Source organism: Eschscholzia californica, unplaced genomic scaffold (genome assembly GCF_041429995.1).
Source record: "Eschscholzia californica isolate CP2 unplaced genomic scaffold, dmEscCali1.0.p SCAF_3, whole genome shotgun sequence".
NCBI classification, from domain to species: domain Eukaryota; kingdom Viridiplantae; phylum Streptophyta; class Magnoliopsida; order Ranunculales; family Papaveraceae; genus Eschscholzia; species Eschscholzia californica.
This window is the reverse complement of record NW_028238420.1, coordinates 36,825,274-36,847,850: the sequence shown is the minus strand read 5'-3', so window position 1 is coordinate 36,847,850 and position 22,577 is coordinate 36,825,274. Positions and strand designations below refer to the sequence as shown.

The 22,577-nt window shown below is 36.2% G+C and overlaps 2 protein-coding genes across 3 annotated transcripts; both read left to right on the top strand.

Annotated features, from left to right (window-relative positions):
• Positions 1 to 10,007: 10,007 nt before the first annotated feature.
• On the top strand, positions 10,008 to 11,208 carry PYL4 (PYR1-like 4). The gene has a single exon (XM_086671728.1). It carries the CDS (start codon positions 10,170 to 10,172, stop codon positions 10,818 to 10,820), a length of 651 nt encoding a protein of 216 aa, XP_086527854.1. The 5' UTR covers positions 10,008 to 10,169; the 3' UTR covers positions 10,821 to 11,208.
• A 5,378-nt stretch (positions 11,209 to 16,586) lies between these two features.
• On the top strand, positions 16,587 to 21,767 carry LOC147549945 (MATE efflux family protein). 2 transcript variants are annotated; one of them, XM_086669001.1, is made up of 13 exons: positions 16,587 to 17,084; positions 17,169 to 17,290; positions 17,530 to 17,658; positions 17,824 to 17,993; positions 18,344 to 18,479; positions 18,699 to 18,795; positions 18,899 to 18,999; positions 19,445 to 19,608; positions 19,708 to 19,779; positions 19,891 to 20,007; positions 20,229 to 20,324; positions 20,449 to 20,570; positions 21,086 to 21,767. In XM_086669001.1, the coding sequence occupies exons 1-13, from the start codon at positions 16,798 to 16,800 to the stop codon at positions 21,147 to 21,149; spliced, it is 1,677 nt and encodes a 558-aa protein (XP_086525127.1). In that variant the 5' UTR covers positions 16,587 to 16,797; the 3' UTR covers positions 21,150 to 21,767. The 2 variants fall into 2 exon arrangements, with proteins under 2 accessions (XP_086525127.1, XP_086525126.1); XM_086669000.1 differs by having other exon boundaries at positions 16,635 to 17,084; positions 17,530 to 17,688.
• The last annotated feature ends 810 nt before the right edge of the window (positions 21,768 to 22,577 follow it).

Here is a 22,577-nt window from a genome sequence, read left to right as displayed (position 1 = left end):
GGAAGTAATTTTCCTTCATCGGACCTGAACTCTAGTCGTGCTTTAAACAAATCATGTCCAAGCCAAATATTTGATTCATATGCAATTCCGGGAGAAGAAATCCTTGTTTTGAATCACAAAATCCTTCCACATCAAATTGTGTCCTCATTGGTGTTACCTCCTCATTATCATGAGTTTATTACAAGTTTTAGGTTTTATTCATGGAACCAATTGGAATATACCGATCACATGTTCGATACAATGCCCCTTGATGGGGTTTCACCTACTCGATTGTTTCCATTCAAGGAAGAAGTTAATAGGACACTGGTTCTTGCTTCACAAAATACTTCTACTGCAAAACTAAATTTTTGTGATGTATTGGCTAAGCTGGTTCTAAACTTGACAATTTATGATGAAGTTTTGGTTTATAAGCTTCACGAAGATGAACGTGGAAAAAATCTTAAATTTTTTTTTATAAGCTTTCGCATCGATTCGTGTCTTCATGGGCTTCATATCCGACAAATCAAATAAACCCTAGAGGTGGAACGAAGATTGTTGAGTTTACAATTGTCGAAACTAACCCAACAAAGTACAGTGTGGTTGGCCCAGACATTGAAATCTTTTGTGAGGGCGATCTAGTAACGAAGGAAGACGAGGCTAGGTTGGATGAAGTGGGTTATGATGATGTTGGTGGTTTTCAAAAGAAAATGGCTGACGTCCAAGAGTTGGTGGTGTTGCCAGGAAGACATCAACAACTATTCACGTCAATTGGTGTAAAGTGACCAAAAGGAATTGTTTGCCAACTCTTGAAACTTAGGGATGGTTTAACTGCCCATGTAATTACTATAAGAGCTACAAACCAACCAAACCGTATTGATATTTCTTCGAGGAGGTTTGTCAACTTTGATCTAGAAATTGCCATTGGCGTCTCAGATGAAGTTGGGCGTATTGAGGTTCTCCGAATTCACACAACAAACATGAAGCTTTCCGAAGACGTTAATTTGGAAAGGATTGCTGAGGATACTCATGGTTATGTTGGCGCAGATTTTGTTACCTTATGTACTGAAGCTACAATTCAGTGGGTAAGAGAAAAGACGGATGTGATACACTTCGAAGATGAGACAATATTTGTTGAGATTCTGAATTCAATGAATGTTACAGATGAGCACTTCGAAACTTCTCTAAGAACGAGCAACCCCTCAACTCCACGTAAATCAATAGTTGAAGTGTCAAACGTCAGCTGGGAAGACATTAGTGGTCTCGAAAATATGAAGAGAAAGCTTCAGAGATTGTTCAGGAAATAGGTTGTTCACCTACTAGAGTATTTCGTGTCCGGAAAGAAGTACATAAATAATGGTTATTGCTACACAATATATTTCAGCTGCAACACGAATTTTCTATGATGATTTGGCTACGATATTACCTCACTTTAAAATTTATGATAGAGTTATGATTTACAAACTTCATGAAGGTGAACGTGGTAAGGTAGTTTTTGAGTGTCATAACGAAGCTACATATTTCCATACAGATACCGTAATTAGAGTTGGTTTCGTTGATACTTCGACTCTTGGTGAAGAATTTTTGGGAATTGCTACAATCAATCTTTCTTCACGCTTGTTCATGTTACTTCACACCTTCTTGAATATTGTTAAGTGGAAAAGTCTATCATGCGAAGATGGAAAGACCAATAGTGTTTATTCATTCAAATTAATGTTGCGAGGATCGCAATATGAGCTTCAAATTGATGCTAATTGATGAGACATGAAAATGTCCCACCTGAATCTCTTAACTCGGGTTAGTTAGTCCAGTTCGAGCAGTTACTCTCATGAATTGTGTGTTTCTCTTGTCCAGGTGTCATCTATGGAATTGAGCACGGCAAGTGGTTAAAAACGAAAGATTGACACACAAAAGGGGCATTTCGGTCATTTAGAGATAAGGGTGTTCTGGAAATTTTTGATGCTCGGGTGAAAGTAGAGTCAGAGAGGAACCCAACGCCGAAAACAGAAGTCAAATCGGAGTTCGAGAGAGCAAATTAGACCAAGTCAAGGTTTGAGTCAAAATTAGTGGACCAAATTAGATTCTAGACACGTGGCGTGCAATCTGATGGCGAGGGCTAAGTTTCGGTACAGTGGTAAGTACACATGGGATTATTTCAGGATTCTCTCTAGGAGTCAATTCGATGTACCACAACAACGATATTATGATGCTCCACTCACTATCCAACGAACGTGGATGAAGCACGTGCATAACAGGTCCATCAACAACCATATAATTACTTTCCTTTGATTGGTCCGCGATACACCGTAGCATCCGTCTTTCCAGCAACATACACGTTCATTGGGCATCTCATATTGATTTCCTTCTTTTTCTCTATTCACTGTTTAAAAGCAAAATATTTCCTATATTCCTTCCTCATATACCTCAATAGTACAAAGAGATTTATTTCTCTTAAAACAGAGAAGGATTTTGGTTTTAAATATTGAGTATTACCAGTGAAGGAAAGAGGAGGGTGTTGAAGATGGAAAGATAATAGAAATGGGAATAAGAGGTATTGAGAAAGATTTTGATAACAGAGAAAGAGATTTTACATAAATAGGAGAGATATTTTCAGGCAAGAATGAAAGATTGATGACAGCCGGATTTGATTCAATTGATATTATTGCTATAGAGAGAGAATTCTTCCTTTCTTGTTATAAAAACAGTAAAGATAAAGAAGATATGAACAGAGAAATAGCTGTGATTGAGGGGATTGGATTTTAATTCTTCTTCATCTCTATATATAAGAAAGAAGAAACTGAACCAGGGGGGGTATCTCTCGGTGGAGAATTGAAATAGAAATTAAGAAATCATTATCATTTTTCTTTTACTTTTAGTGAGAGAGAGTAAGAGGAAAGGGAGAGTTGAGTTAATTTGATTTCTTCTTTACTGTTTTAGAGAGTATATGTAGAGAGACAAAGAGAGACAAATTCATTAATAAACAGACGTATTCACCATCATTGGTCATCTTTCTTTTAGAATTGAAGTTACAGAGAGAGAGAGAGAGAAAAAGTTTCACTTAACCAGATTTTCTTTTGGAGAAGAAAGGGGCTGTTTGGTTCTTGAATTTCTCCTGTAAAACTATCCTTCTTAAGGGGTGTGTTTGGCAGTCAAGGGAAAATAACTTTCCGTGGGATTTCAGCATTCCAAACCATGTGGGTTTATTTTCATTTATCTCTGAATCTCAATTTTGGTTTGACTATGTGTAACTAACTTCTTGTATAGGGTTAGGATGAACCCTTAATTCTATATGAACAGATGACCTCTAATCATAGTATTTTTTTTCGTGATTTAACGTTGCAGGGTTTAATTTCTACACATTTGATTCTGGATTTATCTTTCATTTGTTATTCTTACATTTTGATGTTTCATGTTTAGACCCATTGCCTTTAATGTTTCATGCTTAAGGTTTGATAGCTAATAGTTAGATTATCTTCTCTATCATTGTTATAAAATTAAATCATTATTGGTTTTGTTTTAACAAGTAAAGATTTTCCGAGGTTTGGTACGATCAGTTACCAATTCTTGAGTTATAAGAAAGATTTGAGTTATTAGGTCGTTTGTCATATATGTTAAGGCGGATTCCAAAACCCTAGGTTCTCTCTTCATAAGTTTTTCACAAATTATATTTCCGTTGTTTTAATCAAGTTTGTTATTTTTATCATCTCATCACAAAAATCAATTTCAAAAGAAAAGCTTATTAGTTATAGGATTTAGAATAGATTGACTCAGTCTCTGCGGATCGACCCCGGTCTTATCGGGTTTTTACTACTTGACACCCGTATACTTGCGGGTGGTGACCTATTTAGGGTAACCATCTAGGCCCATCACTAATGATTTGGTCTATATTTGTCTTTTTCAAATTTTCGACAAATCTCGCGCAAAGTGGGAACTAAGGATTGCCTTCAAAATCTTCACGAAAATTACCTTCCACATCGCTGATATATATTCGCATTACCTGGACGATCCGCTTTATGAAGACACCAACTTGGGGGCAAGTTTTTTCTCAGCGGGGGAGTATGATGGCGGCCATCATTCTAGTGGGCCTCTCGGCCAAAGTACTAGTAGGCCTAACGACCAAGTCGTCGCCTAAGCCCGCATTAGTATAGTTACCGGTTTGAGTATTTAGGGTTTTCATTTTTTAGTATTTTAGTATCTTAACAATTAAGGAAAGTACCCTTTAATAATTATCTTCTCTCTTTATTTGATTATGTAATAGTCCCACATCGCTCACGAGAGTGTCCAGAGCCTGAGCTATAGGTGTACGCTTAAGCTTGGTAAGTGGCGAGGCCTGTTGGGGGGACTCGTGGAGTCTTCGCCAAGAACAAAACCCTCTGCCCGTGTGTGTGGTGCAAAAAGGGGGGGACAATATCGTTAACTGCCTGGAGGCTTGGGGCGTCACAAGTGGTATCAGAGTCGAGGACGGCTCTTCGCTGAGGGTGGGGGGATGTAATAGTCCCACATTGCTCACGAGAGTGTTCAGAGCCTGGGCTATAGGTGTACGCTCAAGCTTGGTAAGTGGCGAGGCCTTTTCGGGGGACTCGTGGAGTCTTCGCCAAGAACAAAACCCTCTACCCGTGCGTGGTGCAAAAAGGGGAGACAATATCGTTAACTGCCTGGAGGCTTGGGGCGTCACAGATTCTATCTAGGAAAGTACAATCTCTATATAAGAGAAGTCCAGTCTGTCTTGTTAAGCATTGAATTGAATCATCAAATACAAATCAACTTTGATTGCATCTTCTTCTTTAATTATTTCAGTTGTTCTTCGTTTATTTATCGTTTAATCGTTATTTTGTCAGCTTTATTTCATTAGTTTAGTTTAATAACAATGATGGATTCCATTACTTTTACGCTTCCGCAACTATCTACATTACTTTGTATCTTTGAATTATATGATAATGATTAATTTAGATTTTTAATTTTGTATCTGTATATTTTATTCAATATTTATTTTTGACTAATGACTCGAAACTCAGCCCGCTCGAAACCCGTCTATCTGTTGCAGGCTGATATCCATGGCGAACTTTGCACAAAAAACTTGTAGTTTTGCCGGGACCGAACCCACCATCTAAGTACGCTAGTCTTGGCCGTCAAGAATTAAACCTCAAGATAGTGAAGTTGGTTGAACAATGTGCTTTTGTTTTTAATGACTTTCATCAGCTTTTATCAGAGTTAAATTATCTCCTCCAAGTTGCTATTGGAAGTCGGTCGGCCAATAGGACACTTTAATTTGAAGGAGAAAAAAGAAAAAGGAAACCTCTAACAAAAATATCAGCCTTCTTGTCGGTTTTTTATTACCATGACTAACACTTTTGTTCCTTAACAAACAAAATGACTAACACTTTCGTCTCTTTCGATGACACACCCGATAAGAAGTTGGAACAGTCTATCTCCGTTACAAAATTTAAAATGACAATAACACCCTCGTAATAAGTTTTCTTTTCTCTCAAGGTGTTGTTCCGCCAATAGCCTCTAGTTCCATGTGGTCAGAAATCAATCAATTTGTTGAGAAGGTATATACAATTGAATTTTTTTTGGTGGGTTGTTGTAATATTTTTGGTTCATAATAGAAAATAAATGTATGCCGTATATAATAAAAAGTGAATATATGTATTTTTGTCATAATCATGTTGAAACTTTAGAACACATTTTTTACATTGTTGTTATGCTAGAAATGTATGGTTTCATTTTTATATCATTATGGATAACATTACGTGTTTTAAACAATAATTAGTGGCGTGAAAGTTAACATTTCATTTAAGGACCGAGATTAGATAGCTTTACTAGCATCAATACTTTATGGAAAACTAGATGTGATCATTGCTTTCAACACGAAATTACTGAACTATCACAAATCATCAAAATGATCTACAAATTCCCTAAACATTCACTACCACAAAATAAAAACATCAAACCCATGCACACTAAATGGAATCCCCCAGAAACTTCTTGGCTGAAAATAAATGTAGACGCATCTTTTATTAACGTGAATGAAATGACAGGTATTAGTTTAATTATACATGATGCTGGAGCTAATTTCGTAGAAGCACATACTTCAACAACCAGGAGCAGGAATAGTGAAGAAGGGGAGACAATTGCTATCCTTAACGGCCTTATATGGGCGGATGACCATAAGTACAAAGATATCATCTTAGAAAGTGATAATATGAATATCATTAAACATATCCAGAATCCCAAGCATGAAATTCAGTGGCAATCACGAGTACACATCAAGAAAATCCAGGAAAGCAAAAATAAATTCAATAGAGTGAATTTCAACTATATTAATCGGAAATTTAACATGCCAGCAGATAGGCTTGCGAAACGAGCGAGGAAGAAGAATAAATCTGAATCTTGGAGTAGAATCCCCTTCTTTTTAATTCCTTTGTACTGTAATAACACTTTGGTTTTTTAATTTAATCTAATCTACTTAACAAAAAAAAAAGCATCAATACTTTGGAACATTTCGAAAGGCGAGGTATGATCCATTCAATTTTTCAACACATTCAAAAACCTAGCCATCGAACACAATTAGCCAAATTCAAACTCTCCCAGTGTCCCATTGTCAGAGAAAGCGTTCTAGTCATCAAAAAAGTCATCCGAATCATACTGGGAAGTTGCTTTGTTAGTGGGGAAATTGAAGACTAGTGGATGGTGGTAAAAAGAGCCCGCTGAAAAATCACCAGATTTGTTAGGAGGCTGTTCCATAGTTGAGCTTTCTTGATCGAGTTGATTTAGAAAGTTTGATATCCTGAGGAGAAGGTGTGAAGCGTCAACTGATTCTGATGAATTACATTTAGTATTTCAAAAGAAAAATACATGTACGAGAAAAAACAAAATCCCAATCTAAAGAGTTAAAATTCTTAATGTTATCCGTTCTAACCTTAGAAATGGAGTGAACTTTAATTTTTGGAGAATTTCCAAATCCGATAAAAGTCAACTTTTAGGGGAGTACCATTTTTTTTTTGTTGAACAAGGGGAGTACCACTTTGATATAGACAACAGAGTTTTTCTTTTACCATTTTGAAGATGGTAAGGATTTATTTCCACGGACCTCCTGACCTATGTCAATTTCTTTGGGATACCACCACTTTGAATTAATTTTGTAATTTTCTCTTATCATTTTAGTCCAAAGAGTTCTTAGTTGACGCAGCGAAAAATTTAAAAAAAATCATAAATCTTCGTCTAAAGCTTAGAAAACCGAAACTAACAAGATTAACCTAAATATTAATTTTTTTATTAATAAATTGCATGAATAAAACAACTACTAGATCCCTTTTATATAGTCTTACAGTTTTCTAAACCTAATCAAATTTAAAATACCAACTTCTAAGAAAATAAAATACTAGAATCTCCAGAAAATAAGAAACTACCTAAACTAAGAACACTTTCTAGAAATAGTAAGAACTACTAAGAACCTGTTTTGAGGGTCTAAACCATGGAACGATCGTGGCAAAGCAACAAAGAATGATCGAAAGGTTATTTCGTACCATCCCTGAAAATTTTGTCTAGTTTTGATTTTGGTCGTTTGAGTCTCTGTCACCTTTTATATTTGGCCTCATCAATTTCTTCCATGTATTTTTCGACCAATTTCTCTACATCATTGGTCCACCTCTTTATTTTCATATCCATTTTGTGAAAATAGAAAAATTTGTTTATGTGATTTCCTAATTCCTAAACTATGATGACACTTTGGTTTCGTAACTCTGTTCCACGATAGCCAGTACATTTTCTCCTTGTTTCTCTTATTTCTTTGATCAGTTTTTCTATCTTTCTTGCATTTTTTTTTATTAGGATAAGAAAAAATTGATAAGAGGTAAAAGTGGAAGTGACAAGGATATATCTAATAAGGATTAATCTACCACGTTTGGATAGGAAATGCTTCTTCCAAGGGCAAGTTTCTTAGCTACGCACTCAACAATGAATTTGGATTGAGGAGACTGACCTAGCCGCTTTCGAAGATAGGTTAGAGGCAGATAGCCTACCTTGAAACCAATTTAGTTGTTGCTTCAATGGTGAGGGCTTTTGGAGTTCCCAAGCTGCTAATCTATTTGAAGTTTGGTTTCTACCAAGACCATAATGTTGCATTATCTTCTTTTTTTGTCCACCGGCTTGGATTTAGGACTAGTGGGTTTTTTGGTGCAACTTAATTACTTGCATGATCGTGAAAAGTAAAATCCACAGAAGATGGTCCAGATTTAGTATGTGTAAAAGTTATGTGGGTGGGCTTGTGGAGCTTCATAAAGACAAAGTCTCACAAATGTTAGGTGGGGACAGAGTGTAAAAGACAAAAACATAGCTACTAAGGCGTGGGGCGTTACAGATGGTATTAGAGTTGAGGCTAAATAGTTTCCAATTGTAGGAGATTGTTGGAGGCTCATATCGCTGGCGAGAACGTCTGTAGCCTACGTTATATGAACATGCCCAAACTTAGTAAATGTTGAGACCCCTTGAGTGGACTTGTAGAACATATTCTAAGAAAAAAATCAAGTACTCGTTGCATTTAAACTTCGCTGTTAAAAATGGGGACAACAACGATAATTGCTAATGTTTTAGACATTACTGGTCCTACTAGCCTACAATTAGTTTGGAAATGTAAATCGAGGAGTCTTCCCCTAAGAACTAATCCAACATTCACAAATCTCGACCAGTTCAAGTGGATTTGTACAGGGACAGTTGATGTGCATCAGTTAGTTATCAATCATATTTGGGTCCACCGAAGTCAAACTAATCGAACTTTTATCTAATTAAGTTTGGTCTAGTTTGGTTTGAGTTAAATCAGTTAAATCAATTCAAAATATTAATCATTCTAAATTGTTATAGAAGTTCGTTTGATCCTACCATAAATTCACCCAATTGCTTATTTTATTTTTATTCTCAAACAATATTGTCATTACAAAAATAATAATGCTAGTGAAATGTGATTTTATCTACATATCAAAGACAAAACGGTTAGTTCGTCTAATCCATTAAAAAAAAAGCACTTAAACTGAAGCCAAATTAATTAACAAAGTTCGCCCCTCTCCAGACTAGGCAGTCCGAAGACACTCGGACTGGACTTAATCTGTGTTGGACTTCAACGTACTCGGACCAAACCGAGTGCCGGCCACATAGTCCTAAGAGCAACTCCAACGTGGGGCTCGGGCTCCCAATTTTGGGAGCCCCTGAATTTTGGGAGCCCCGGGGCTTAGAGCAACTCCAACGTTGGGCTCCTAACCGGGGCTCCCAAATCAATATATTATACGTGTGCGAAGTATGTGTGCGAAATTTTGATTTTAAATTTCGACTATAAATTATTAGATTTCGACTATGAATTAAAATGTGATATTATTCGAGAGAGATAATTTCAAAAAGATAAACACAAAAATAAAAATTAGAGAAAAATACTTAAAAAAGTAGTATTTAAAATAATAAGAATATTAAAAAAAAAATTAGTTTAAAAAAAAAATTAAAAAAAAATAAAATAAGGTGGGGTGGATCCCCTTTTTAGGAGATCCACCCCAAAATAGCCGTTGGGAGACCCCCAACGGCTATATTTGGGGCTGGGAGCCCCCCAGCCCGGGCTCCCATTTGGGAGCCCGGGAGCTTGGGGCTCCCAGCCCCACCGGGAGCCCAGCCCCGGGGCTCCCGGGTTGGAGGGCTGGGGCTGGGGCTGGGGCTCCCAAAATTTGAATTGGGAGCCCCAGCCCCCCCAACGTTGGAGTCGCTCTAAGAGAGTAGGAAGATAGGGACGGGCCTATGGCTCCCTTTTGCTTTACCCTAGTTCACAGTGGGATGGTTAATCCGACTGACAGGATTATCTTATTTTACTTTGTTATCGAACAGTGCACCCGGTTGAGCCGTACGAGGAAACTGTCCATTTTCGTCATTTCAACCTTTCTGTAGAACGAATCCCGTAACTCATTATTCCACTCAATACAAATCCAAGGGCTTTTTAGGAAATTCACTCCCAACAACTAGACGTACTTTATTTTCCCCATCCCACATGAAACGATCATCAACTCTCTCTCTCTCCTCATTTTTCCCTTCAAAAGCCAACCCCTCTCTCTTTCTAACTTCTGGATCTCTCTTTTCTCTTCAATTCTTCAACTCAATAATCTCCTCAATCCCAAACCCAAAGATCCAGATCAAAAGAACAAGAAGAAGAAAAAAAAATGATATCAACACCAAAATCCTCAATCCAACTCCATAGAATCAACACAACTAACCCTACAACTATTTTCTACCAACAACCACATAACCTTACCCAACTCCATCACATCCCATTAATTTCTTCCCCTACACCCATACCTGAATCAGTCTCACGTCACCACACTCATTCAATCGGTTTAAATCAATGTTGCTCCGCCGTGATTCAACAAATCGCCGCCCCTGTCTCCACCGTATGGTCCGTCGTTCGCCGTTTCGACAACCCACAAGCTTATAAACATTTTGTTAAAAGTTGTGACGTACTTTTCGGTGACGGAAATGTCGGAACGTTACGACAAGTTCATGTCGTATCGGGTTTACCAGCTGCTACGAGCACAGAACGACTTGAAATACTTGATGAAGAAAGTCATGTTATTAGTTTTAGTGTTGTAGGGGGAGATCATAGACTTGCTAATTATAGATCTGTTACAACTCTTCATCAATCATCATCTAACGGTTTAGAAACCGTTGTTGTTGAATCGTACGTCGTCGATATTCCACCTGGTAATACTAAAGATGATACTTGTGTTTTTGTTGACACGATCGTCCGGTGTAATCTTCAATCTTTGGCTCATATTGCTGAGAATTTAACCGGTCCTAACCGGTCATCCACTTGAATTGAAAAAGGATCGAATTACTCCGTATTCTTGGTCGAATTCATCGATTCTCGTGTTTGTTGTGATAATCATCAAGATTGAATCATCCACACCGTTCAATTTCGACGTTTGATGTTTCCTTCTTGGATATTTTATTGAGATTGAAGGTAACGGTAATACTTGACGATTTCTCGGAAGCTATAGATTGTATCTGTTTTTTCTGTACCCGAAATTTTTATTATCATTTTTTTTTAGTTTTTTTGCCCTTTTAGAGGGCTTTTTGGTAATAAGAATATCATTTAGTGATTTCCATCATTGTGAATTCCGCCAGTTTTTGTGTTTCCTTTAGAAATGCAAAAGGAAGAGCAGTTAATTATTAATAAACTTGACGAAAATAGCCTTCACTTTATTTGTAATTCAGTTTTTTGGAGCAATATTTAACTCTCTTCTAAGACATTTAGAATAATGGAATGAATGGTTTATTTGTACAAATATGCATATTTGTATTACTTTGATGTTGGATTTTCGAAAATTAATTTGTAAAAGATATTATAAAATTTTGTGAAATAGTTTCGAGGATTTGTTTTGTAAGTTACAATTTATTAAAGTATCGACGCAAATAAGAAGGGTAATCTTGGTTATATTTTAATGAAACTTCGTGTGAACGATAAATTTTAAAAACATATTTAGAAATCTTTTATGCATTGAATTTAATAGTAATATAGACCGTATTGATATGTTTAATTTTATTGTCAACTTCAAACAATTAGAAATGAAAAGAGTAGTACACAGAACTTACAATCTTTACACAAAATATTAATCCAGTTTAATGTTTCTAACAGATATAAAATCATAAATCTACTAAAAACGTATCATCTTGAGACTTCGATGCTTTTTAATCTCACTCCAACTAAATATGTTTGAAAGGAAAAATCTCGTTTATTCAAATGTATCAAAATTGGAGATTTAAGAATCGTCCACGCCCTGGTATTATTAATGTATCTGAAAACTAATACTTAGCTGGTGAACCAATGAAGTACTTTGTTTTAATTTTAAATATTTGTTGTATACGTAGTCATTGGTGAAAAATGTCGATGTTGAAATAATAATACTATTTATTGAGCACATAGAGATTGTTTTGGTGAATTTATGTAATGGGTTATGGTCCTTATGGACCATATCTATAGAGAGAGAGAGAGAGAGAGAGAGAGAGAGAGGGAGAGAGAGGAAGGGTACTAGGGGGGTCAGAGTTGCATGTTGGGGTGATTAAAATAAAGAAAAGATATTGTTTTATGGAAGAATCAACCAACTACTTCTCTGCAACTTGATAAATACTCAACTTGTCGAGACTATAATAAAAAAGAAGAAACGACTATATGCAAGTTGCAGATAGGAGAGAGATAGAGTCGCTTTTGGGTTAATTGTTCTTATTTTTAATTTTGTGTGATTGGCTGGTTCACCAAGTTTTTTTTTTTTTGATTGGCTGGTTCACCAAGTTGGCTTGCAAGTGGGTTGTTTAGATATGACTTTTTGTGATAACGAGTTGTCTCTTATTCACATTTGAATGCTTTTCACGTTACACTCTTTCATATCTTTAATTTTTTTTTTTGATGATAGCTTTCATATCTTTAATTAGACTATTGATATATAAACTCACTTTTTCAAGCGATCAAAAACAATTTCGTTTGTATAACACCTAAAATGCACTACAAGTCTACAATATCAACTTTTTTTTTCTTTTGAGAAATCGACTGGATCACGAAAACTGACTAAGTTCAACATTAATGAAAGAGGCTTAAAACCCGACAACGTGAAAGAGGCCTAAAATCCGACAAATTTAATGCATTATTTACAACTGTAATAACTCAAGTGCAATAAACTAGGAGTTTTTCACCCTCTTTGGGAATGGAACCTGGAACTTTCAAGATTTTCGAGTTTATATCAATCACTTGGACAAGCAAGTGTTGACTCTACAATATCAAGTTTGTCATTCAAGGGTGAACAATTTTTTGTATACTCCCTCAGTCCCAAAATAAATGACCTATTTTGAAACCCCAACTTTTTAAGGGAACATCATTAATTAGAGTTTGACTTTCAAAAATAACATTGTTTTTCCAATTGTATCCTCATAAATTTTATTAATTTACAATGAAAAAGTTGAACTTACTTTTAAATAAAGTTGTCATTAAATTTATAGTAATGGGTATTATTGGAAGGAGCGAAAAGTTCTTTTCTTTATTTTTAGAAATAGGACACTAAAATGGGACAACCCAAAAGCGAAATTAGGTCATTCAATTTAGGACGGAGGGAGTATTTATGATGGCATAACTATTCTACCGTATATAGAAAAACTAAATTAGGTTTATTAGATTCATTTTCACTCTCCTTCTAGCTGTCCTTCATTGTCTCTCATGCCCTCTGTAATAGACTTCATTGATTTTTCGCTGCTTGTTCTGATGATCGAAACAAAATCAATACTCACAAATTGAAGATGACGATTTTGGTATTAGTGTTACATCGTGTTTGTCTATGAGATTTTGACTTTTGTTCGACCCCTGATAATTGAAAATGAAAAAAATTACCTTATTTTTGGCCGCCTAGTTAATTTGTTACGAACTTCCTTTTTGTTCTCATATTTTTTCACAAATTCAGAAAATAATCGTTTTTTAGTTGACTTTAATAACTGATTTTTGTTACTCAAATTATCTTTCCTCTAAAAATTGATTATCATATGTTTCTTCTCTTTTCTCCTATGTTTAAAAAGTGGTCGCCAGCTACCGGCCAACTATCGACGACATTCATGAGATTCAAAATGTGTTTAGGTTAAACTCTCTACCCATTTTTGAAAGAAACAGAAGAACATAGTAGTTGTATTCATCAAGTCGGTTTCGATTACATCATAACTACATATCTTTCTCTTTCGTGGGAGGATCGAATCCAACTTTTTGGTACTCATTCATGGTTTTCTATAAAAAGAAAGACTATGCCATTCAAAAAATATTGGTTTGATGATGCTACAAACTCTTTAATATCTAGGTCATCTAAGAGCATCTCCAATGCAACACTCAAACTCTAAATCTTAAAGTGCCACATAGGATTTTTTTAGAGTTTTTTTAATCCATCTCCAATACAAAACTCAACATGATGTGTCAAGACGATGTGTCAAGATTTATTTTAGAGATCCTGAAGAGGACACTCTAGTGCTACATAAGCAAATCAATTACTTTTAAACCAAAATATAGGTTTTTAGAGTTTCTCTTGAGTGTTGCATTGGAGAAAGTTTTGCAATAGAGTGTCTCTAAATTACCAAATAGGAAAGGGAACATTTAGAGATTAATTTTTCACACTTGACACATAGAATTTTTAGAGTGTTTTTTGAGTCTTGCATTGGAGATGCTCTATCTCACTGTCAAATGATTTGAGTTGCATAACCAAAAACTTATTACTAGAAAAAGTCAGTTACATTGTCACGCTCTGAGTATAATCTCTTGGTCGATGTATGAATTTAAGACACTAAAAGAAATCTCCTATTTTGTTAAGAGCCTTCTTGTAGTAATATGAATAACAAGACATATAGATAGAGATTTGTTTTGACATCCTCTAGATGAACCCAATCTAAGATGTAAATTTGTTAAGACTCACTAGGAGGTTTCAAAGTTAAACAATGTCACATGTATCTTGCACAAACAAACATGTCCATTTTCTATTGGCCAGTTGGATTTGGTATTTGAAGTGATTTTCTTGATCCTAACTTTTAAGTTACTTTTTGGCAGGGGGTTCTTGATTATCAAAATCTTTGAATAGATTCCTTCATGTGCCCCCAACTTTTATCTCAATGTTCTTTCCATAAGTGGATTGATAACTTGACCTCTCATGTACGCTAACAATTAATTTTCATTGCCAGTTGATAAAGACCTACTCAAATAAGAGGGTGGCTTTTGAAGAACTAAAGTTTTGAAATACAAAAACAAAATATTGACTCCTCTATGCCAATAAATAATCTTATAATCTCATGAACCTTGGAGAAGACCTTGATCTCCTAAGTTAAGTATCTATATATGTTGTGCCACCCAAAAATTCTCATTGTTTATTACAAATCACTGCCGTGCAATTTGGTCTTTCAGACGAATAGACCACTTAAAGTTAAAGGTTGTTGATCATGAAGAAACTTCAGCGGGGGTATTTATTTCCTTCCAATCCATCGAGGACTTTGTGTAACATGTGAGAGTAGATTAACGAAGAAACCCTTATTTCCTTTGTGTAGACCAAACAATAAATTGGAGACACAATGATAGAGATTTTCCGGGTGTTACCCATCCCCCAGGAGAGTTTATAAACAAATAAAGATCTTTGGTATCATCCTCTATAGTAAGACATATCATGAGACCAATAATGATCAATTTGTTGGGACAGTTCTAAAATTCGGACCATAGAATACAAACTCCATTAAAAGTGGAGAAGTTGTCTTTCATCCTTAATCAAAAAACCATTATTATATATATATATATGGTGGCGAGGTAATTTTAAAAATGCTAATAGTAGTTGAAACGCCGAACATTCTTAAAAAAGATGGTTGATAGTTTCAGTATCGGTAGCACAATAAAGACAAATCATATTCTTGACTAAACCTAACACTAAATTCTGAGTATTACTATTACTAAAACTACATTACCCGATCATTATTCGTGGTAGTCATATTCTTTGTCCACACGTCAAACATTGTCTTAGTGTTCTAACAAAAGTAGTAAATCCAACAAAGTAAACTCAATTACCAGTTATTGAGAGTGGTAAACTCAATTACTAATTAGTATTGATGAGGTAAACTCAAAAAACCTTTTTTTTTGAACAAAAGTGAAGTGTTTGTGTCCCGAACATGAGATCTTAGGGCTTAAAACCTTATATATAAGACTACAACACAAAACATTTATGTTGAAGACTTTATAATGGAAACAGACTCTAGGATTTTATTTAGCACTTATGGAGATTCAACGGTGCCATGGAGGCTTTTACCGCATCTCGAGGAACTTAAAGGACGCGCGTCATCTTTTAACATCTCTTACACGTTCTGCGTCGTGAGGCTAACCACCTGGTGCACGAACTTGCTTCTCAAGCCCTACATCAACTGCCTTCACAACGTTAGTGGGGAGCTTTTATTGTTGTTAATTTTATACATTGATCCTTGTTGGATTAGTCTTATTTTTTTTCTTTGGAATCATCTGTAATCCTTTTGATCTATACGATTGTGTTTCCTCAAAAAGAAAAAAGAAAAAAGAAAAAAGAAAAAAGAAAAAAACACAAAACTGTTGTGAAAAATAAAGGAGGGAAGAAGAAAGACAATGAAAATATATTAACCAAGAGATTGTAGACAAGAAGAACTAGATTTGTATTCTTATATTTGTAGAGAGATTCTCTACTTTGGTACATTGGTATTTGGTACACATTAGGTTGGTACATTCACACATTAGCTAGAGACCTCCTTATATAGGCCTTTGAAGAGATACACATCTAATACGAGAGTTACATGTAATCAATGGTGCTTGAATACAAATAGTGGTGAACTTATGGTGGTGGGAGTTACAAAGTGTGTGGTCATCCACCATAAATCAAAGATTTATAACAAAAACCTTTATATAAGCACACAAGTTTGTAGTCAAGTTATTGTGCATCCCTAAAACACCAAGAGGTCGTGGGTTCGAGTGCCAAGAGGGCTTACTTTAGGTAGGTTGTTAGTCAAGACTCAAGACGGATGGGTTTGAGATTTGTAAGAGTGAGTCCCCTCCCTACATTGCTCAAAGTTGTAGTAATTAAGACGATGGTGCCTTTAACGAAATGGCTCAAGTTCGTGGTAACTTCAGTGTCATCGTCAGTTATATCTGTTGAACAAAATGTATGGTTCCCCTGTCACTCCTCCAACCTTCTCTCTCTCTCTCTCTCTCTCTAACTAGATCTCTCTCTCTCTAACTGGATCTCTCTCTTCCGGACATTAAGGAAGTATCGAATGATGACTTGTTTTTCTCAACCTACCCTTTGTTCTTCAATCCTTCATCAAAATCACAATCCCTTATACTATTGCTACTTAACTTCTTCTAGACAACCCAAACTCAAAACAACAAGACACTCAAATTGGACCCTTCTTCCTAAATCTTTACCCCCAAAAAACCCTAATACTTCCTTACAAAATTCAACTGAAGAAGAACTAAAGCTTCTTAAAAGTTCACCTCAAAGTCCTGAACCAGTGAAACCCTCGTTTCCCAATTCGATTTCCCCCACTCTTCGCCAATTAAGGTATTTAATTTGATTAAGAAGTTCTGGGTCATTATTTTGTTTGATTTGATAACCTAATTATAGGGGAATGTTTTTTTTATACAGGAATGGGTTTAAACTTGATGAACTTGGATTGGAAATTTTGTCAATCGCATTGCCTGCTGCATTGGCTCTTGCTGCTGATCCAATTACTTCACTTGTTGATACTGCATTTGTTGGTCATCTAGGTTTGTGAAAAATCTTGATTTGGTCCTGTGTTTAGACTCAATAATCTGGAACCCTAGATATTTAATCCATGAGAGGGTCTTAAATTGGAGTATAGTTAATGGACTAGTGCTAGAGAAACAAGATAATGAAAATTAGGTCATCTAAATGCTACTCCAGTAGTCTAGATTTTGTTTTATTTATTTTTTCTTCTTCTGTTCACAATGAATGTAGTTGACTCTCAATTTACTTCGTGTTTTAGGTTCGGTTGAATTGGCAGCAGTTGGGGTATCAATTTCGGTGTTCAATTTGGTGTCTAAATTGTTTAATGTTCCATTGCTTAACATTACTACTTCTTTCGTTGCTGAAGAACAAGCACTGAGTACTGATGGTAATAATCAAGATCTAACTAGAAACACAAGTATGACCTAAAAATTTAATCTCTTTTATTTTTAGTTTAAGTTCTTTTATAGAATTTAGGATATTGTATCGTCGTAGTGGCATTCACAATTTTATAAGGGTTTAGTCTAACTGGTCTTCTATTTTGATGATAAAGGTAGCACTCCTGACTTTATGCTTCAAGAATCCAATGGTAAGAAGCAATCCAAGAAGCTTGTACCTGCAGTTTCAACTTCTTTGGCTTTGGCAGCTGGCCTTGGCGTAGCAGAAGCTATTGCACTATCCTTCGGTTCGGGGTTCTTAATGAATATCATGGGTATACCTGCTGTACGTAATTCAAGATATTATCTTCAATTTCCAAAAACAAAATTTGGCTCTTTTTGGAGCAATGGATTCTTAAAGTGGAAAGTCTTTGGGTGACGGCTTTTCCATCTTAGAAAGTCCTTCGTGTTAATAACTTTTTTTTTGCTTCAGTCTAGAGTTAGATACTCGATTAAATCAGAATCATAGTTCAAGCGGAGGAGCCAGTCATAAGTCCGAAATCCCATAACATTCTGAGCCACGTAACCAAAGAGATGGATTCTTGACTTTCATGAATATATTCTGCACAATGAGCACGGAAATGTCTTATTTCGGTAATAGTGTTTGTAAATATTCATTAAGGTGTTTCTTTACAGGATTCACCAATGCTATCACCAGCCGAGGAGTTTCTTACTTCAAGGGCTATCGGTGCCCCAGCAGTAGTAATTGCACTTGCCGCTCAGGGAACATTTCGTGGACTTAAGGATACAAAAACTCCTCTTTATGCTATAAGTAAGTTTCCCATCCCCAAAGGCGTAACCTTCTATTGCAATATTGATTACTTGTATAGCTAACGAACCATATGTTCGAATGAAGCATTTACAAACTGTCATTGACTCTTCATCTGAGCTTCTGTTTGGGGTTTTCTATGCTAATGCTTTTCTCTATTTCTGCTACGAATCATAATGAATTATCCATTTAGTGTATTAAATTGCTGTGTTAGATCATCAGGTGCAGGAAACCTACTGAATGCAATATTGGACCCGATTTTGATATTTTTATGTGGGCTAGGCATCAGTGGAGCTGCTATTTCTACAGTGATTTCTGAGTATGTCATTCAGTAACTATAATGTCATATCGATAGGCTTTCCCGTGGATCTTGTCATAAAATAGTTACATGGCTTACATGTTTTATCTGTTTTTCCTTTCAGATATTTGATTTTGTTTATCCTTGGGTGGAAGTTGAATGAGAGAGTAGTTCTTGCTGCTCCAAGTATTGTTGTGAGGGGAGTTGGTCGATATCTGAAATCTGGTATGCTTTTGATATTCAATCTAATCAAAGTTTGTGGTGCATATTTTTTTATTCTGATTATCTTATATTAGGAGACAACTTTTGCTATGTGAGATTGTTGAAAAACGTTTTTTCTGGAATTTATCGTTTCGCAGATGAACTCTTTTTCATGTAACAAAAATAAACTTCTTCTCTCTTATCCATCTTTCTCTAAGAAACTTTTAAACATTTATGAGCTAAAAGAATGATATTTTCATGGACTAAGATTTTTTTGGGAACTAGATGCAATACTTAGATGAGTTCAGATGCTAAGATAATGGTTTTGTTCCAAAAAGAATTTAAACAAGAGAACCCCAGGAAGCATACCCGTATTAACTAAGGAAAATCGCGGAAGAAACAACACTTTATATTTTCTTTTTAAATATGAATTTACTTAAATAGTAATTAAACTATCCATATCTCGCAGGTGGTCTTTTAATTGGCAGAACCATCGCAGTTCTTGTAACCATGACACTAGCAACATCAATAGCTGCCAGAGAGGGTCCTATTCCAATGGCTGGTTATCAAATTTGTTTAGAAGTTTGGTTGGCAGTGTCTCTTCTTACTGATGCTTTAGCATTAGCTGGTCAGGTAAGAAAATTCTGAAGGTTCTCGTATGTTTTGCTTCTAACTTATGCTTAACTATTATAATCAGTTAATCACGTACTTATTGATTTGTTTCCTCCACAGGCTCTTCTTGCTGGTTGTTACTCTCAAGGGAATTATGGGCGGGCACGAGATGTGATTTACAGCATTTTACAGGTCGATAACGTCCACACTGCTGTAGTAGTTCTTATTGATATTAGTTTTGCCGCTTGTTCTGAGTATTTTTGGCAAAAGTTGTTATGCATACTTATATTTATTTGTTATCAGATTGGCTTAGGAACTGGAGTCATCTTGTCTATAATCTTGTTCCTTGGGTTTAACTCACTTTCTGGCTTATTTAGCACAGATGCTGCTGTTCTAGAAATCGCCTCATCTGGCATCCTGGTAAACGACTAAACAACCGTAACTTATTTCATTGAGTGATTGGAATACTGAAACTACTGAAAGATAGATGATTTGGGGCAGTAAAACAGAGACTTCAAAACTGAATTTTGTAAAAAGAAATAAAACTTCTAGAAAGTCCCTGAAAACTAAAATCCTAATTTGGGTAGAGAACAACTTGCATACATGTTGAAATTTGGAATAGTAACATAACAAATTTGCAGTTTGTTGCTGGATCTCAGCCAGTGAATGCCATTGCATTTGTTCTTGATGGGCTATACTATGGGGTTTCGGACTTCGCCTTCGCAGCATACTCAATGGTATGTTACTCGATCATGCCATTAATCAAAAATGGTGTTTTCTTCTTTGTAAACTCTTAATTGTTAATAGGAATACAAAAAAAATAAATAATCTAATAGTAGATAATGGGATCATTCTGCTCAGGTGTTGATTGGACTGATTTCCTCATTGTTCTTGTTGGTGGCTGTTCCCGTTTATGGTCTCGGTGGAGTATGGATGGGACTGTTTATTTTCATGAGCTTACGTGTAGTTGCTGGATTGTGGAGGTACACTAAATCTTGATTCTTAAACTCGGGGACTTTCTCATCTAATATTTATTGTGTATAGCGGACTTCAATAGAAATGACCGAAGAGGAAATGCGATAATTAAATTATTAGCTTTCTCTTGTCCGTTCGTCGGTGAGCCTACTAGTAGCATAGACAAAATAGTATAAGACTAACTATGGGTATCGGGTTTTTGTGTCTGGGAACACCTAGATCCCAGTGCAGCGACACTCTACCAAGATATCACATTCTACTACCTTTGGATAGAAGCCCTTGCTGGCTATCATACAATCTGTGACGACCGAAGCCTCAACAATTACCGATATTGTCCTTGCATTTGCCACCTAAGGCCAAGCCCTACGAGTACAGGGTTTTACTTCTAGCTGAATGCCCCACGAGGCCACCCCAAGTCCTCGAGACTCACTGCTCTTGAGCTCGCACTTGTAGCCGAGTCTCTGGGACTTCCTCCAACTCTCCAAGCGGTATTTTGATATCACAATATCTGTGGTGTTTCTAGGCTGAGCAGTAAGCAAGGACCATGGAAAGCGGTTTGGTCCCAGACAGAGCAGAAAAGTAAATGAAACGCCTTGAAGAATTCAAACTTTCTGATCAAGGTAATGAACACATACTCAAAGTGATAAACATCGAGTTGCTCGTTGATCTCTTGAACAAGCACGAGAGCGAAATATATACCTCTTCTTAGGAAGATCTCAAGTTCATGCATAGAATTGCCTATTCAACTATATTTTCGCACTTCTAACCACTACTGAGCTGGACTACACTCTCAGCGGACGGTAAAAACAAAATACTAATCAGAACCCTTCGCTCGCGCGATCCAACTATGTATATATAATTCATTTCAATGTGTCCGTGCCAATCTCTAACTAGAATGAGCGTTGTTTAGTGTTGATGTAATTTATGAGGAGCTCATGACAGAAGCAGTTCATGGGAGTTATTGTGTCTGCCTTGCTCTTGTATATGCTAGAACTGCAAAACTTTGTATCATTGTACTGATGGGTTACTGTTAGAAGCATGTCATTTCACATAATCCTCTGTAATCTGTATATATAATGTTAGTTCCTGTATGTTTCTAAGGATTGTTAGGAGGTGCTGAGCTTATTTCCAGGTCAATCGGCACCAATCATTAATGTTATTCTGCAGGTTCTTTCCGTTTGTTATATGATAATTTCTCTCTAAAACTATTGATGTTTAGTTCAATCAAATATTTTGATATGTTTTCTTATTTCCAGGTCTTTAACTTATTAATATATTCTCTGGAAAAATACAATAATCCGTTTAGCCAAAATGAAGTGTTTAAATAAGGTGTGTGGTGCGGGCTTACATCATTGGCGGACGGTCATCGTCGACAATCCTTTCTTTCGTCGGAATTCTCTTCGTCCGAGAAAAAAGCGAAGGGTTTCACGTGAATCATATGACGGTAAGGAGGGTTGTAAACTATAACACTCCTCAAGCCCTCAAGCCTTTGTCTTTTGTCTCAGATAAAGGGGTTCTGGCGAAGGAACCCCTTGTCTTTCGCCTTAACAATAAGGATTGAGAGATAGAAAAAAGAAAAGGTGGTTGGAAGTAGCGGTGGTGCGTGGAGTGGAAGATCTGAGGAAACATCCTTCAATCATGTCACAAGAAGTAGGCCAAGCCAACAATAGGGCTGGGAAAAAGTCCGCAAACCTGAAACTCGTCACGGGTACTCGAGTCCGTGAGAGCTCGCGGGTACCCGAAACCCGAAGGCAGGTTTAGCCTGACCGACCCGATGAAATCAACGGGTCGGGTATGGGTTTTGAAGTGCTACCTGGCATCCCGCCCGAGCCCCCCGATAATCTTTACCCGACATAACCCGCTTAATAATGTCATCCATTTATACGATATACCTATGCACATTATATGTATGCTTGCTTATATGTATGCATGTATGACATATATATATATATATATATATAGATGTTCAAGTGCGGAGTGCCTTTGACACAACATTGTTAAGAGAAACTTCATTA